The sequence below is a fragment of the Heteronotia binoei genome, chromosome 6 (genome assembly GCF_032191835.1).
Source record: "Heteronotia binoei isolate CCM8104 ecotype False Entrance Well chromosome 6, APGP_CSIRO_Hbin_v1, whole genome shotgun sequence".
Taxonomy (NCBI): domain Eukaryota; kingdom Metazoa; phylum Chordata; class Lepidosauria; order Squamata; family Gekkonidae; genus Heteronotia; species Heteronotia binoei.
Genome location: NC_083228.1, coordinates 94571590 through 94589788, shown reverse-complemented (window position 1 = coordinate 94589788; position 18199 = coordinate 94571590). Strand labels below are relative to the sequence as shown.

The 18199-nt window shown below is 42.7% G+C and overlaps 1 protein-coding gene across 3 annotated transcripts in view; it reads left to right on the top strand.

Moving 5' to 3' along the window:
• The window catches only part of SPSB4 (splA/ryanodine receptor domain and SOCS box containing 4), a 145692-nt gene extending 129654 nt beyond the window's left edge, over nucleotides 1–16038 (top strand). For all 3 annotated transcript variants that reach the window (XM_060242175.1, XM_060242176.1, XM_060242177.1), the window contains exon 3: nucleotides 14653–16038. In XM_060242175.1, the coding sequence (XP_060098158.1) occupies nucleotides 14653–14780 (128 nt within the window). In that variant the 3' untranslated portion in view covers nucleotides 14781–16038. The remainder of the gene's footprint in view (nucleotides 1–14652) is intronic.
• Nucleotides 16039–18199: the final 2161 nt, after the last annotated feature.

Genomic DNA, 18199 nt, shown 5'->3' with positions numbered 1-18199 from the left:
TGAAATGGAGAGGGGTAGGGTTGCCAAGTCCAATTTCAGAAATATCTGGGGACTTTGGGGGTGGAGCCAGGAGACTTTGGGGGTGGAGCCAGGAGACACTGGGGTGGAGCTAGGGGGAGGGGGAGGACGGCGGCTGCCGCCGCCGCCTGTTCTCCGCTCACCGTAGCTGCTCCTCCGAGATGGGCTCAGGCTGAGCCCATCTTGGAGGAGCAGCTAAAATGAAGCCGAGAAGAAGCGGCCCTGCTCTTCCGGCAGTTTCTGCAGGAAACACCGCTGGGCAACTGGGCCTCCGAGGAGGGTGTGGGGCCGCAGAAGCCGCCCGCCCCGTCTTGGAGAAGCCGCGAAGGCAGCAGAGAAGGGAGGGCGGCAAGGACAACCCACCGGGCCTCGGCAGCTCTATCCCCCCGGCCTCCCTCCCTCCCGTGCCGCGGCGGGGCAGGGCAGGGCGCTTACTCACCTGGGGTTGCTGGGACTTGGGGCGGCGGCGGCTGTGCTGCTAGAGGCAGCTGACCACGCGGTTGGTGTAAAGGACGGGCTTGAGGGTGCGCGAGAGCTACGGGCGGGGCGTGGAGACCTGCTACGGCTGGCCGCAGCGCTCGCGCACCCTCAAGCCCGTCCTTTACACCGACCGCGTGGTCAGCCGCCTCCAGCAGCACAGCAGCCGATGAGGAGCACATGGAGCGCGAGCGCAGGCGGCCCCCTCAACCCCCACTGGTGATGCTGTTCACCCCCAGCATCCTCCCCGGCAGCCCCCGACGCCGCCAGCAGCAGCAGCAGCAGGAGGACGCTGCTTCTCCCCCCGCTTCCGTTTTTTGGGGGAGCGGGGGAAGAGGCTCGGAAACCTGGGGTCCCCCGCTAGAGCGGGAGGGTTGGGACCCCTAGAGAGGGGTGCTATGTGTATAAGTTCTCACTTTGTATATAGCTCTTTTTAGAGCCATTGTGTTGTAGTAATTAGCGTTTTAGGCTAGGATCTGGGAGACCCAGGTTCTCTTCTGTGCTGTGGAAGCTTGCTGAGTGATGTAAGGTGACTCACACACTCTCAACCTAACCTGTTTTACAGGGTTGTTGTGAGGATAAAATGGAGGTGGAGGACATAAGCTGCTTTGCATCTGCACCAGGGAGAAAGATGGGTCATAAATGAAAAAAATAAATAACTCAGCTAAAAGCTTGTAATTTTTGTTCTATGTGTGTACTGGAATATACTAGGAACTCTGGATTGGACCGAAGGTAAGCACTGATACCTTAAGGATTCCCTAGTGGTCCTCCCAACAGCTGGTTTCATCAGATTTCTTCTTGGGTGATAGCTATTCCTTTCTTTAAAAAAATAGTAACTTAAAGTTTAAATCTTTCCACTGCAAAGTGAAGGTTGTGATACTGTTTAAATTTTATTAGCTAACTTCTGGAGACACTGAAGCAGCCAGTTTATCAGACTCAGCTGATAACAAAATCTTGCCATCTGTTGCCCACTAGTCTTTTGAAGAAGATATTACAATAGTGTCCAGACACCCACATTGGGAGAAACTGGAGGGGAAAGTGTGTGCCACCTGGCAAAGTATCTGTCTGTGCAACAGAAGCTTATGTTACACTGTTTGGATTACAGCTTGGCTCTTTGGTGAAGTTAATGAGAGCATTGCCTCTAGAATATCAACATGAATATAACTTTCATGCAGAAGAATACATAGATCCAGTGATCTAGTTGCCATATGTCAGCCACAGCTGTATCAGCTGATGCTGTAGTTTTCTTGTAGCCTTTGATTTGTCATGGTGTGTGTTTTATTAGTTGCTGTCATGGTTTATAGCAAAAAGTTGGAAAATGTGATAACCATTTCTTATTAATATTCCAGTCTTGTTAAATCTGCAGATAAATTGCATTTTGAAAATGAGTGGTGAGCATCAACACGAAATTGCTACTATGGTGTGAGCTCTAGCAACTATAACAGGGGTGTCAAACTCATTTTTATGAGGGCCAGATCTGACTTAAATGGGACCTGGTTGGGCCAGGCCATGTGTGTCATAAAATGTAATGCCAGATAGCAGAGATACAAACTTTATAAAAGACACAAACACAATTAAAGATTTTTTTAAAAACTTAATATATGCTTAAAACACTAGCAGTCTTGCAGTACTTTGTTTATTTAACAGTCTTTGATAACTTACACCTCTTGCTCTAAATTATTGCATCAAAATCTGGAGACAATGTGCTGTATAAATCTTGAGAATGCTGTTCAGGTGTTGTTCAGGTGTGCGTGTGTAAGTTGTAAACCTGCTTTTGATTTATTAACAATCATTATAGAAATCTCACGGTTAATGCTTTGAGCCTGGGACCTGGGAGAAAACATTAAATGGCTGGGCATTGTGAGCTTTTGTGCATAAGCTGGTTCATGTGCTGGTCAGCTAATGAAGAAAATAGAGGCTTTGTTCTGTAGTTCTGTAGTTCCTGTGTGATTGAGGAAGCCTGGCAAAGCAAACTGTGATGCAGAAGGAAGGAAGCAATTATATATATATATAATTGAGGCCTTAGGGACTACGTAGTCTTCTAATTTTCAGTGAGGGAAATGCCAGGCCATAAAATGTATTGTCAGGTACCTGAAATATAAACTGTATAAAGGGCAGCAGCTCGTAAGCTCAAAATTGGTGTATCGTTACTGCAAAGCCCTATGGGCTGGGAGGGTGTGTGGAGAAAAACCCATACAGGCAGACTGGAGATCCGGCAGTGCAGCACTGGGTAGATGCTCCCACATTGCTTGACTGCTGCACTCTGAAGCCACAATCAGAGTGGTTTCACCCACTCCCCTCCCTGAGCAGTTTTCTGTTCCTTCTGTTGCAGCAATTGCTCATGGGTTGCATAAGAGCCCTGGACGGTTTAGTTCTGGCCCCTAAGCCTTATGTCTGACACCCCTGTTCTAACCATTCTTGCACCTAAATCCAGCCACCCCCATCTCTTTCAGTTGGTCAGCAGTTATACTGTCAAAGCCCCCTCCCCCTTTTACAACATTCTAGTCCATTGTTTGAAAGTGACTGGCTGAAGCTTCTGGAGGGTAGAATTGAAACCTGTCACAGGCAGACACACAGGTGATGGGCTCTTTTAAAGCTCTTGCTGCTTTAGTGAAGTTGAGGAAAGCAGGACTAGCTGCCTTGGGGAAGATACAAGTTTGCACAAAGAAAAGTTTTAGACATACTTTATTTTAAATGCTGTTTTAATGTTACAAATGTTTTAATATTGAAATGTTTTAATGTTTCCTGTTTGGAAACTCTATTTGGGTAGAAAGATGGCATAGTAGTGTTCTAAATATAAATAAATAAAGTTTAATCTCATCACTCCGCCAAGACCTACCTATCACATTAGATACAGTAAGTCAGACTGAGGCTCCGCGCCTGTCTTCGGATTTACTGCTGGACCACTTCGACCCACTCAGCCTGGAAGAAGTTGATGGAATTCTCTCCGCTGCTCGCCCAACAACATGCGATCTGGACCCTTGCCCCTCCTGGCTGATTAAATCTTGCCAGAGGGAGCTTAGATGTCCTTTACGGGACATCATAAATAGATCCCTCTTAGAGGGGCGTTTTCCAACGCCTCTGAAAGAGGCCTTGGTCCGCCCCCTCTTGAAAAAATCAACAGCAGACCCGGCCGAATTGGCGAACTATCGACCGGTGTCTAATTTACCATTTTTAGGTAAAATCATCGAGAGGGCAGTGGCGTTGCAGCTACAGAGATTTCTAGATGACGCTTCTGTCCTAGACCCGTGCCAGTCTGGCTTCCGACTGGGCCACGGGACGGAGACGGTCTTGGTCGCCTTAGCAGATGACCTCCAACGGCAACTGGATCGAGGCGGTGTAGCAGTGCTGATGTTATTAGATCTGTCGGCTGCATTTGATACGGTCGACCATCGGCTACTGATCCACCGCCTCGCCGACATTGGGGTTAAGGGGTCTGCTTTACAATGGCTCTCCTCTTTCCTCACGGGTCGGGGACAAAGGGTGGCGATCGGGGGTGAACGATCCCAGAGGCGCACACTAGACTGTGGGGTGCCTCAGGGAGCAGTCCTCTCCCCGATGTTATTTAACATCTATATGCGCCCCCTTGCCCAGATTGCCAGGAGGTTTGGGCTGGGCTGTCACCAATATGCAGATGACACCCAGCTCTATCTGCTGATGGACGGCCGGCCCGCCTCCCCCCCGGAAGGCCTGGATCGGGCGTTACAGGCTATCGCAACGTGGCTTAGACTGAGTGGGCTGAAGCTGAATCCGGCAAAGACAGAGGTTCTCTGTGTGGGTCGCGGCGCTCCAGGGGGGGAAATATCCCTCCCGACCTTCGATGGTGTGCAGCTAAAGGCGGCGCAGCAGGTGAAGAGTCTGGGTGTTTTACTGGAGCCTTCATTATCAATGGAGGCCCAGATAACAGCCACTGCCAAGTCAGCATTTTTCCATCTGAGGCGGGCAAAGCAGTTGGCCCCTTTCCTGGAGCGTCGGGACCTAGCAACGGTGATCCATGCGACGGTCACCTCACGATTGGACTACTGTAACGCCCTCTACATGGGGCTGCCTCTGTGCCGGACCCGGAAGTTACAGCTAGTGCAGAACGCGGCGGCCAGGCTGTTGCTTGGTCTCCCAAGATGGGAACATGTACGGCCGGGGCTACGCGAACTGCACTGGTTACCGATTGTATACCGGGTCCAGTACAAAGTGCTGGTTATCACCTTTAAAGCCCTATATGGCTGAGGACCAGCCTACCTGAAGGACCGTCTCTCCCCGTATGAACCCCAGAGAGCACTGAGGTCAGTAGGAAAGAACAGACTGACTACCCCTGGGCCAAGACAAATCAAACTACAGAACACTCGCTCTCGGGCCTTTTCGGCCGCAGCCCCATATCTCTGGAACCAACTTCCAGAGGAGGTGCGGGCCCTGCGGAACCTTGATCAGTTCCGCAGGGCCTGCAAGACCACCCTTTTAAATTAGCTTATGAATAACTAAATTATACTGATAAGAAGAAAATCCGCCATCAGCATCAACTAGAAGAGCGTCAAGGATAGCGTTATAATATGTTTTAGTTAATTGTTTTAATCAGGTTTTTAAGGTCAATTAATGTTTAATGTTTCTAATGTAACTGTTTTATTGTTGGTGCACCATTGGTCACCGTATTGTTAGCCGCCCTGAGCCTGCTTCGGCAGGGGAGGGCGGGGTACAAATAAAATTTATTATTATTATATATATTATTATTATTTAACCTAAAATAAGTTCTTGTGTAGCCAAACTTATATCATTACTAATGTTATTATAGGGTGAGCAACTTCTAGCTGCATCTTTCTGCAGTGGATGACTGTGAGAGAGTTTTTTCCTGCACTGTAGAATTTTCAGCTTTCCTAAATGTAGTTGTACCAGTGATGATCAGAAAAAGGATGATTGCTGCTTTTGGGGACACAGGCATGTGGATGTGAAGGAGCCTGCTTCCAATACTTGTATCCTCTCCAGCTGAGTTTTTGGATAAGGTTATGAAACTTTTCCATTAGTTATCTAATGCCCTCTTCCAGCTAGCTTTTTAAGACAGAACTCCTGATAAGATCAGTAATACCAAGTCATCTTATACGCCATTCAATTGTATTTTAATGTCATACTGTTTTATTGGTTTTATTGTCTAAATTATTAATTATATTATCTGTTATTTATCTGTATTATGGTTTACCATGTCCTGTTAGCCGCCCTGAGCCTGCCTAGGCGGGGAGGGCGGGGTATAAATAAAAGTTTATTATTATTATTATAATCTGCTGATTTTAATCCTGCCCCTTTTCCAAGTACATTAGGGTGTTGTATATGAGGGTTGATGGCTCTGGGTGGAGAAATACCAAGAGGGGGGGGTGGTATATCCTGGTGAGAGCAATGCCAGAGAGTCCACCATTCCAAAGCAACCATTTTCTCCAAGGGAACTGATACCTGTTGTCTGCAGGTAAACAATAGTGGGAGAGCTACAGGCCCCACCTGGATGTTGGTAACCCTGTGTAAATGATAAGCCCCTTATTCATACTCACAACAACCCCTGGCGTAGGCTAGTCTTAATGAGAGTGACTGTCCCAAGAACATCCAGAGAAGTCCAGGGTTCAATTTGGATTTGAACCCAGGTCTCTCTGGCCCTAATTTGGCACTCTGACTACTAGCTATCTATAGAGTTCACAGCCAGCTTGTCTGCATCCAGCAACTTCTGAAATGCTTCTGTTCTGGCCACGCTATAGATAGAAGTAGAAATGGACTGTCAGATTGGAGTTTTAGATTAAAAGAATTTCACATTACCACCATATGACATAGCTTTTCCTTTTAACTAAAATCTCCATTAGCCAACAAGATTTACAATCCATAGAACCTGTTAGCCCATAGGTGTGATCCTATCTCTGTAAAAACCAAATAAAAATTCTGTCAAAGTTACCTTTAATCCTGTCATGTTGCTGAATAGTGCTATTTTTAAAGTTTGCTTCTGACACAAGAAAAAGATTCTCATTCAAGAGGGGTTTTTTAATAGTAGTAAACTTGCCAAATAAAATATTTAATGGTGGTGCACTTTGTAGAAATCTAATTTCAATAACATAGCATGTAAGTATCCTTATATCAGTGGAGCATATTATTGTAATTTCTTAAGCAGAATGGTAAACTTTACATTGCACTTGCTGCTTTGTCTGGCTTTCAGTGCTCTGGACTTGTCTGATTACTAAACTGACATTATCAGTTCCCCAGTGAGGTTACTCCTTCCAAGTCTGAATTAGGAGCATAAAGAGAAAAGAAACTCCTGCATTTATAAAAACATTACAAACTGAACTATAATTAACGTGGAAGGGGAAAGAGGGAAGCAAACTAGCTTTAAGCTAGCTTTCTCTGTATGACTGAGCATAGGGTTTAGGGACAGGGCAGTGTAAATGGAGGATGGTAGTATTGTTCTGGTCATGACAAGCAATTAATTTGATCTTGCCAAAGACTGAGAGCAGATGAATGGACTACAGTCAAATGTAACTGGCAAGCTTGTAATGTCTCCATTCCACTTCCCCCACCTTCCAAAAAATAGATTGGAGGAAAAAAAGAAAGTTAAAAAAAAATCTGAGGCATAGACAATGCATAGAATTAGGGAAGCAAGTGGTGTGATGTCAAATGGGTGGTTAGAAGAAACAACTTAACCAAAAGGGGGGGGGTCGGTTTATTCCCTTCCCATACATTGCTGTACAGGCCATAATGACAAAGTGATACCCTTTTGGTGTCACAAATGACAGTAGACACCTGTATCACATGGGTGTTCATGATGGAGTGTTGCTACTACATGCAAAATGCAAGCAGTTTCTTGTGTGAAGAAAAGCACTGAAATTGTTTTACCTCCATGGTGTGAACACAATTTTGTTAGTGCTCCTTTAGACATTTATTGTCTAACATTATTTTCTTTAAATGGAATAGTTTTATCAAATCACTATGTGGCTAAGGTATGTGATATGTAATCACGCAGAAGGTCCCAGGTAAGGTCCCTGGCATCTCCAGTTGAGTAGATATGAAAAAGCTCTGCCAGAGACCTCTGCTTGCTAGGGGGACAGAGTGCATGACCAGTTCCAAGTCTAGGGTTGCCAAGTCCAGTTCAAGAAATATCTGGGGACTTTGGAAGTGGAGCTGGGAGCAAGGGTGTGACAATCATAATTGAACTCTAAAGGGAGTTCTGGCCATCACATTTAAAGGGACCTCACATCTTTTAAAATGTCTTCCTTCCCTAGGAAATAATGAAGAATAGGGGCACCTTTTGGGGGGCTCATAGAATTGGACCACCTGTTCCAATCTTTTTGAAACTTGGGGGGTATTTTGGGGAGAGGCACTGGATGCTATACTGAAAATTTAGTGCATCTACCTCAAAAAACAGCCCTCCCAGAGCCCCAGATACCCGTGGATCCATTTTCCGTTATTTCCTATGGGAATAAGTCTCCAAAGGAAATAATAACAGTTCCCAGCAGACATTTCCCTCCCCTCCCCCTGCTTTCTGATGACCCTGAAGTGGGGGGAGGGCCTCCAAACCAGGGGATCCCCTGCCCCCACCTGGGGAATGGCAACCCTATCCAAGTCCCCTTGAATGCCAGCAGTCCAGTGAAGGAAGGCCAGGCAGGAGACATTGAATACCCAATGCACTGGCTGCCTTCCTGCCATCTTGCCCCCCTAGCAGCACTTCTGAGGGAAGCAAAAGAGATAGAAGGGACACTCAAACAACAGAGGAAGTAGCTAACAGGAATAAAAAAAGTAGTAGCTGAAGAATGGGAGTTGGATTCCACTTGAGCAGGTCAAAACAACCCCCTTACTGATGCAGCTTCCAGAAGCCTGGGAGTTAATGAGCCTAGCAACAGCTTCTCCTTCCTTACCTTGTTTGTCTACACCACAGCCTCACAGAATCTAACCCCCTCAGATCTCCTGACTGGAAGCATTTCTCAGATTATCCATTTTATGAACATATGAAGCTGCCTTTTACTGAATCGGACCCTCGGTCCATCCAAGTCAGTATTGTCTACTCAGACTGGCAGCGGCTCTCCAGGGTCTCAAGCTGAGGTTTTTCACACCTATTTGCCTGGACCCTTTTTAGTTGGAGATGCTGGGGACTGAACCTGGGACCTGCTTACCAAGCAGATGCTCTAACACTGAGCCACTGTCCCTCCCCAATTTAGGTAAAAGAGCAATTGGTTTAAAAGCGAATGAGCATGAGTATCATGACCTAAGATTTTCAGGCAGCAACTGGAACAGGAGGACCCTGAACCTCACTTTTTGTTCAGAAAGGAACTGAGGCGGTGTTAGCTGCCAAATAAATAGTGGGTAAGAACTCTCCCCTTACCCCAGGACCAGATCTACATGTTTTTTGAGGGGGAGGCAAAATTAAAAAATAACACCCCCTTATGGGCCCATCCTATATTATGGGCCCATAGAATAGAATGGACCCCATACCCAATTTGGCACCCCTCCCTCCAGCAGCGCTCAGGGCAAGCGCCTCCTCTGTCCCCGTTAGATCCAGCCCCACCTTACCTCATATATTGCATTGTGACAAATTTCCATTATAAAGATAACTTTGTCATGCTGTATGATGTTGGCCTCTAAAAAGTTTCCCAGAAAACTGCTTGACTAATCAAAACAAGGCTCAGCCACTAGCAGGGGGCATAGCTCCCCCCCCCCCCGCAACTCCAGGCAAGTTTCAGTACAAAATAGAGATCCAGCTTTAAATCTCTGCCATGATGCTGGCTAAGTAATTTGGTGCTAGTGTCTGTCTTTCTGGACTATCTCACAGTCTAGTAAATAATCTAGTACAATAAGAAGATGCCAGGGGGCTAAAAAAATGCTTTCCATTTCTGAATGTAGTCACTTGCATTACTTTTCTGTGAATGCAGTGGTAGTAGCATTCCTTGTTATGCTATACTCAGCTTTTCAGAGCTAATTCTAACCCAACTAAGAATTGATCCAGGTGGGCAGCCGTGACTTGACTCCTGCTTTGTCCAACTAAGAATTGCCCTAGCTGGTACACCCAAAAGTTTCCATAAGCTTGGGAGAAAATTTAACTGAAGGCTTTACAATAACTTCACAGAGCTTGTCAGAATAAAAATGTGTGAGTTTTTGAAGTATCACAAGACTCCTGTTTATTTTTGCTGCAACAGAAAAGCCTGACTACACCTTTTACTTCCCCCCAAGGCCCAAGTATTACTAAGAATGCACCTTGAGCATTACCATACCAGTAACACAGCAGATTATGTTAATATATTATTTTATTTGGGTCGATTTTATTTGGTTGATTGGATATGTGTTCTAGCATCTCTGTCTTTCTGCTACAATCTGTCTTTCAGTCAACTGCAAAAATTAACTAAGCATTTGTTAACTGTAGAAATGCATTGACACAACATTTATCTGTCAGCAGAATCATCCAAAAAGTCCTACCTTGTAGTCTGTTTGATTACTGAAGTTAATTGCATTTCATTGTTTTGTGTAAACTGTTTCGTGGAAACCTTTTGAATCAAAAAGGCAGGGTAGAAATAAAATATTTTTTTCTTTCTGTAATGAAGTAGAAACAATTGTGTGCATTGTTTTTTCTGTATTTTTAAGTGGGGTCATGGTAGTGTTTTCCAGTCATGGGGAATTCTTCTAAAATATCTCCATATCAGCCTATCCTTAGAAATAATGGATTATTGTGCAGAAGTCTTAAGTCTGGACCAAAGATCACAAGGAACCACTGATCACATCAGGCTACATGCCAGCCTGTCATGGGAGAGTAATTTTGAAGTCAGGCAAGAGTCTAAATCAGTCTAGAATGCAGGACACAGGGTCAAATAAAAGCAGGGGTCATTTACCAGCACACTTCTAGGCAGCTCTGTGATCTTTTGAGCAAGATCCTGGAAACTTTGACCCAGGATCCTGGGTTCAAGGGCCATAGATCCTGACAATTATATATGTGATTCACTTTATTATGTGCATTTCAGTACCTTACATATTTTCTGAAGTGTTCAGTCAGTACATTTTAACTGTTGGTGTGATTCATGAACAAATTTAATTTCATTAAAATTGTAAAAAGGAGATTGGCCTTCAGATGGTTGCAGAGTACTAAAAAACAAAAATAGAGACTATCATGCTAATTCTAAACTAACTCTTAATTATACTTTTAGCATTGCTCTCTGAGAAATGGGCTCAAGGCAGCAAAAGCCATACACACGTGTACTGTTCTCCTTCCTGGGCTCTTAGAGCTGGCTTGAGATGGTTTGTTTTTGGAAACTTTAACGTTTATGCCAAGGGTCACTTCTCAGGGACAGGGGTAGCTTCATAGCTGCTATGACAGTTGTCTCAGGTTATCTGGGTCCCAACGCACTCTTTGATCTGGTACATCAGGTTTCTGTGTTCACTCTGTCATGAAGTAACAATTGCTTGGTGATACCAGAAAGTGGAACTGAAAGAGAATTGTGTGACCCATGACCAGGGTTTCATGAATGAAAACTTGCCTATAAGAGGCTAACTCATAAAGTCGAATCCCACCACGAGTAGCTGTTTCAGTAAGAATTCTTAAACTAATCACGTCTTAATGTGGGGTAGGATAATCTGAGAAGAGGAGTTTTGACTCCTGAAGGCTTATAAACTGGAAATCTGGTTGATCTTTAAGGTGCTATTGGTCTTGGATCATGAGCTCCATAGACAGCCACTATTTGTACAATGCACTCTCTCTTGTATACTTCGCTAATTGTCCCCTTCAACTTAATAGAAATGAGCATCATTATTGTGGAGCTAGACTTTTCACACAAATACTGCTAGGTGGATGACAAAACCTGGAATGTAAATTAGTGCCTGCACTGAAGGTGCAGCCAAAAGCATTGTTGACACTGGTAGAACTCCAAGAGGAACAGAGTTAAGCTTCTCGTCTTAATTACCATCAAGAAAGATGCACCCCACCCCCATTCCCTTCAGCTCACAGCAAAGCGTTATGTTAGAACAGCCAAATTTGAATTCCTGCTCTGCCATGGAAGCTTGCTAGGTGATGCTGGGCCTATCACAGTCTCTCTACCTGACATACCTTACAGGAGGGATGTTATGAGAATAAAGTGGAAGAGGAAAGAATAATGAGTTAAGCCACTAGGGTCCACATCAGGGAGAAAAGTGGGGTATAAATAAAAATAAGCATATGTGTAGGTTAGCTAGGTCTGTGGAATGTGAGTGGATTTTGTGTAGCATTCAAGAGTAGGGTTGCCAAGTCCAATTTAAGAAATATCTGGGGACTTTGGGGGTGGAGCCAGGAGACATTAGGGGTGGAGCCAAGATCAAGGCTGTGACAAGCATCATTGAACTCCAAAGGGAGTTCTGGCCATCACATTGAAAGGGCCATCACCTTTTCAATGGCTTCCTTCCATAGGAAATAATGAAGGATAGGGGCACCTTCTTTTGGGGCTCATGGAATTGGACCCCCTGGTCCAATCTTTTTGAAACTTGGGAGGTATTTTGGGAGAGACACTAGCTGTTATACTGAAAATTTGGTGCCTCTACCCCAAAAAACAGCAATCCAGAGCCCCAGATACCTGCGGATCAATTCTCCATGATTTTCTATGGGAATAAATCTCCATAGGGAATAACAGAGTTCCCAGCAGACATTTCCCTCCCCTCCCCCCGCTTTCTGATGACCCTGAAGCGGGGGGAGGGCCTCCAAACTGGGGGATCCCTTGCCCCCCACCTGAGGATTGGCAACCCTATTCAAGAGCCCCCTCTGAAAAGACTGGCTGCAACCATCAGCTGTATAGCACTGTAGGGGGAGAGAGAGAGAGAGAGACCCACCTTTCAGAAGGGATTGTTGCCTTTGCAATGGTAACTTTGTAGTCAAATTTGGCCAGAAGTGGTGAAGCAGATGGTGTCTTACCATTTTCCTGAGGACACAGGAGAAGGAAGCAGAACCGAGCAGGGCTCACACATGATAAAAAGGCAGCATTTAAATTTAATTTTATAATGTATTCATTCTAAGCTACTTTATTACTGGCAACTGAAATGTTAAATTAGAAAAGACTCAGCACTGTGACTCCAAAAAGTTGTCTACCCAGATACAATGTCTCTTTTTAATTTTAAAAAACACCCCTTTTTCCTCATAGAGGACCAGCTCCCTCTTTGTGTGCTGATAGTTTTATTCAGGGCTTTTCTTTATAGCTGGAATTCCTTTGCATATTATGCCACAACCCCCTGATGTAGCCAGTCCTCCTGGAGCTTACAGTAGGCCCTGTACTAAGAGCCTTGTAAGCTCTTGGAGGATTGGCTACATCAGGGGTGTGTTGCCTAATATGCAAAAGAGTTCCTGCTACAAAAAAAGCCCTGGTTTTATTTATTTAATTTATTTGTATTTAACTTTTAGAATGCTTTTTAACCTGCAAGACACCCAATACAGCCTATAACAAAATGAAACTGGCACATAATGCCCCCCCCCCCAGCATAATTCCATTGGTGAGATTTAGTGAAATGTTGAAGATCCAATTTGTTCCATGCAGAGGTCATATTCAGTGCAAGCAGAATCATTTTTTCCCCTGTATATGAAAGGGTTCCTCTGTGAATATGTACAGTTTGGTGCATTTTATATCTGCTACATTAAAACTGTGCTAAGCTGGGACAATTAACAGCATAGGCCAATTGCACCGCTAAAGTACTGCTTTCATCTCAGTTATTTTTAAAGGTGCACCACTGCCAACAATATCAGTCTTCTGGTTAACATTTTGGTCCTAATTATGGCTAACGCTGTAACACTTTTTAAAAAGTGACTGAGACTGAGTCAGGGAGAAAAGAAAACATTTTTTAAAATATTTCAGTTAGAAAAATATATTCAAGCATTGATGGTTACCAGCTGCTGCAAGATCTCACTGAATTTTTTTTTTGCCTTTTTTGTTTTTAGCATGTTAAATTGTGGAACATACTTTGTGTGTGTATCTGAGTTGTTTGCCTGCTAGATTGCTCATGCATACACAAGTTTACTAATCCTGAAGAAATAGTGGTTTACGCACATTCTGAGGCCAGCAGGAATTTTGACCACTGTCTGTATTTGTTTGTTTTCTGTGCTGTGTTTAGAACAATGATCAGCAGAACACAGTTGCAGATCTTCCAGTACTGATCTCTCAGTGATTACAAAAGGGTTTCACTATGCCCAACATTCTCTGACATTTGAGCAAATTGTTCTTCTACATCGTGTTCCCAGTTCCTTGTGAGTAGAATGCCACAGAGCCATGCCCCCCCCCCAAAAAAAGAAACAAAAAACTGTAATGTTTCTGAAGGCAGTCTATATATTTTCTCTTTTTTTAAGCAGACTTTTCTACAGTCCTTAAAAACTTTGAGAAACTATAACAGGTGAAATGTCTCTGCATGTCCAAATACTGTGTCAATGTAAAACAATGTAAAACTTATTAAGAAGCTTATGAGAACAGGCGTTGAAGCAGTATGAGAGAGAGAGATAACATATTCATGTGTTTTAATCTTATTCCTTGACCCTTCCAGCAGTCAAGATTCTTGGATATGTATTTTTAAGGCTATTTAATGAAAACTGCCTTTCCAGAGAAGTGACCAAAACTTGTTTATTGCCATAGAAGGAAAGGGGAAATTGCCTGTTTTTGTTTACGTCAATGTTTTGAGGGGAAAGCCACACTACAGTGAAAGGCTTCCTTTAGAAGTTCAATTACTCTTCAATTTCTTTCATCTTTTAAAATGAAGAACTTATGGCATTTAAAGGTCAGGGATCTACTAGTTTAGCTGTGAAGAATATTGTGTTATAAAACTGAGTTAAAGGGCCTTGGGTCTTACATAGAAATTTTACAGTAAAGCTGATAGCTCATAAGATATTTCTCAGTATTTTAGAATCTTTTTTTAAGAAGTCAGAGGTGAACATTAGAAGAACAGTGAGTCACACAAATGTTGATCAAATGTATAGTTAATATTACTTTGTGTTGTGTAGAGGAAGGAATAGTGACACAAATTTTCTGCTAATGTTAGTGTTCTGGTTGGTAAATTCAGTTTCTCTTTCTCATGCAGGTTTTGAAGAAACCTGCAAAATGTATTTCTAAAAACTTTGTCAAGCATTTCCTCTTAGCCCAGGGAACCTAATGTACAGAATTATAATTAAAGAAGAAAGGAAAACAAAATGTTGACAGTTATTTTCTTCTTCATTTTCAGCGGAACCCCTGCCTTTAATGGACCTGTGCCGAAGATCAATCCGCTTTGCTCTGGGCAGAGAACGCCTGCATGATATAGAAATTCTACCTTTGCCTCAGTCTCTGAAAAATTATTTACAATATCAGTAAGATAAATTCTAGACCTCTAAATGGTAGAAATTGTTTACATCAGAATATAAATCTTTGTGATGGATTTTTTGAGTGTTATTTAATTTTTTACCTTTTTTTTTTAATCATCCATGGCAGAACATTGTGGAGACTACTAAGGAATGTAAACTCTTTGAATTGGTCTAGTTCTTTCAGTGAAGTAATTGAAACACAGAATCCCAAGCATGTCTTCACTAGTCAATTCCAAAATTGTGGGGTATATGTGGTCTGACATCAAGTATGCACCAGATGAAGATCTAAGCCTAGGTGTAGTCTGTACACAAAAGAAACAGGTTACCAACTGCACAGCTAGTAAAATCAATACCACTGTTTCTCAAAAGTCAGAATCCTGAATGCTCCTGAGGACAGATTAAGCTAACTGCAATTATGTACACATCAGCTGTGAACCAAACCTCCTTTGCACATAGGCGCTTTTTTGTTCTTCCTTGTGAAGAAAAATGGTCCAGTACAAACCAGATTCTCATGTGCACTGTACAAGGGAACCCTTGTACATGTGAAGCATTGAAGCTGCATTGGAAGTGCTATAATTGTGGCCTTTATTTTTTTTTTAGTTGCCCTGCCTTTCAGAAAACCATGCTGTTGGTGTAGTATACCACCTGCCATATTTTAAATTATTTTATGCAGCACTGTGTCATAAGCTTCCTCTTTTCAGAAGCAACTCAATCCAATCTATAAACTAGCTGAGCTGGCATACTTAAATTTTAGCTCAATTCTGTCCTATTCCTTCAATGGGATTGGGTTTGCTCAAATCACTGATTTATAGTTAGCTTATTATTTATGAGGGTATTATCAAATACTCCCTCCCAAGACCAAACATCATGTCAGTGTTTTCACTTTGAACAAATATTATCTTTACTCCATGAATTCCAAATACTGGTTTTTCTTTTTTAACATGTATGTGACAACAGCATTTACTTTCCCCCCAAGAGTCTCCCTTTTATCTGTTTTATCTCATCAGAGAAGGGTGGCCTTCTGTTGTTCTCTTTCACTGCTTAAGATGTATTCATTCTTCAGGATGAATTTATTTTTTAAAAGCACTGCTTTTTTTTAAGTTTCTTACCATGTTCAAAGATATCTGCCTGATCAGTTGTCTAGTTTTTAACTGGAAGTTGTTGTAATGGCAGGATGTCAAATGTTTAGACTGAGCTGCCTTTGGCATATTTTAATGTGAATTTATCAAAGAATGAAGAAAATGTTTCTAATAAAGTCTACTGTCCAACTTGCTGCTGGTGTCTGCTTTCTGAATTATTTTCACAAAACTATAGTAATCAGGGGTATGCAAAAAAAAACCCTAGTTTTTTTTTTAAATTTCAGGTATATTGAACTCCGAAAAATCAATATTTCCTGTTACTCCTGAATCCCAATATCAGTATGGTATAGGATTTAGGAAATATTCAGGAAATCTGATTTTTTTTACTCCATTATGGCCTATGGGGGCATTATAGGCAGTGGTCCCCATAAGGTGTAATGGAGAATTTCTTTGGGGGTATATGGGTCCATGAGGGGGGCTGTTTTTTGAGGTAGAGGCATCAAATTTGCAGCATAGTTGCTGGTGCCTCTACTAACCCACCCCCCAGCAAGTCTCAAAAATATTGGACTTGAGCCCCCAAAGAAGAACAGTAAGAGTTGTTTAACATTGGAATCCTAGGGTGGTGAGCTCCCCCTCACTGGCAGTCTTTAAGCAGTGGCTGGACAAACACTTGTCAAGGATGCTCTAGGTTGATCCTGCATTGAGCAAGGTGTTGGACTAGATGGCCTACATGGCCCCTTCCAAGTCTGTGATTCTATGTCCCATCCTTCAATGCATTCAGTGGTAGGAAAAAAAGACATTTAGAGGAATCGCGGTTCCTTTTAATGCCTTCTTCAAGCCATGCAATTCTCTGATGAGTGAACTCCAAAGGCGTTCAAAAGGCTTGCAAGCCCTTTAAATGCCTTTGGAGTTCACTCACCATAGAGTTGTGCGGCTTGGAGAAAGCCTTTAAAGGGTCTACATTCCCTTTAAATGCCTTTTAAGTGTGACTATGCAAACAATGGAATCTGTATTTGGGTGAAACAATATCCAGAAAATATCAATAAGGTATTTTCCAGATTTTTTTGGACTCAGATTTAGCCGAACACACACCCCTAGTAGCAACAGAACCGATTTCATTTTTAAATCAACTAATACATTACCTTACCTTCTATTTTATTGCTCATTTCTATTCCAGTGTTTTTGATGAAGATGCCATGGAAGAAACATGCAGAATTTATCTGCGTTAAACAATGCCTTGTCTTAATGACTGTGAGTTAATATTAGATTTTTCAGTAGTTTCCCATTATAACTGTAGTTTAGCTTCTGGGTCAGGTCTGTCTAATCTTCTCACTTTTTCTACCTCTACATTTGGTTTCTCTTTTTACCTTTGTCAGAAACTTAGCTGTGTGTTAAAGTCACCAACCACCCTTGGGATTGTGTGACAAGCCTGTTTTTACCATTGTGACACATGCAATTTCTGGGTAGGAAGGTGAGGCAGCTGATGAGAGTAGACATGGCTGCCCTGGGGGGGCGGGAATGGTAAAAGGGGCTCAGATATCACTGTAAATCTGAAGACCACAAATCCACTCATGTCTGATTCTTATCTCAAGGACTTAACAACTGTCCCATTGAGTGTCTGGTGGTTCATGTACTTTAAGCCCTTGAATTGTGCATAGGAAACAGCGTTCACAGTCACATCAAAGCCTATAGACTTCTGATGAGAGGATGTTCCACTTGCTAATAAGTCTTCACAGAATTCCACTACTGGAGCTTTTTGAGGGAAAAGATGGAAACCTGTTAAGGCATGATGTTTGTTCCAAAAGAGCTTTTCCCCAAATCTTTAATCAATACCTTTGTACTTAATACATAGAGGAGCATCAATGCTCATAATGACATGGTTTAAAATTAAAATTTGCCTAACAGTGCTCAAGCTATGAGACAAATATTTCTTGAAGGAGGCTCAAACATTTCTTGGAAGGACCACCCCCCACCACACACCAATAAGCAGGTCACAGGCAAAAAACTACTTAAGAAGTTCTTGATCTATTCAACTTTTCCTACTTCCTGGATTTTAACATCCTCTCCTAACAGTAGTTAGCTGTCCCACTTGATTCAGGGTACACATTCTTGGATAACTCATTAGCTTGTCATTTCAAACATCACATAAGGTTATTTATACTTTAAATGCTTTCTGAAAAAATATAAAAAACTTAGTTCACTCTTGCTACTTTTTATCTTGAAACTCTATGCAAAAAGCAGCGATCACAAGTTTTTCATACATATGACTCAACCAACATGCCCATCTTTGAATGATCACTTCTGTTAAGTTGGACATTTCTGTCATTCTTAGACATTCTCTGCACCTGGG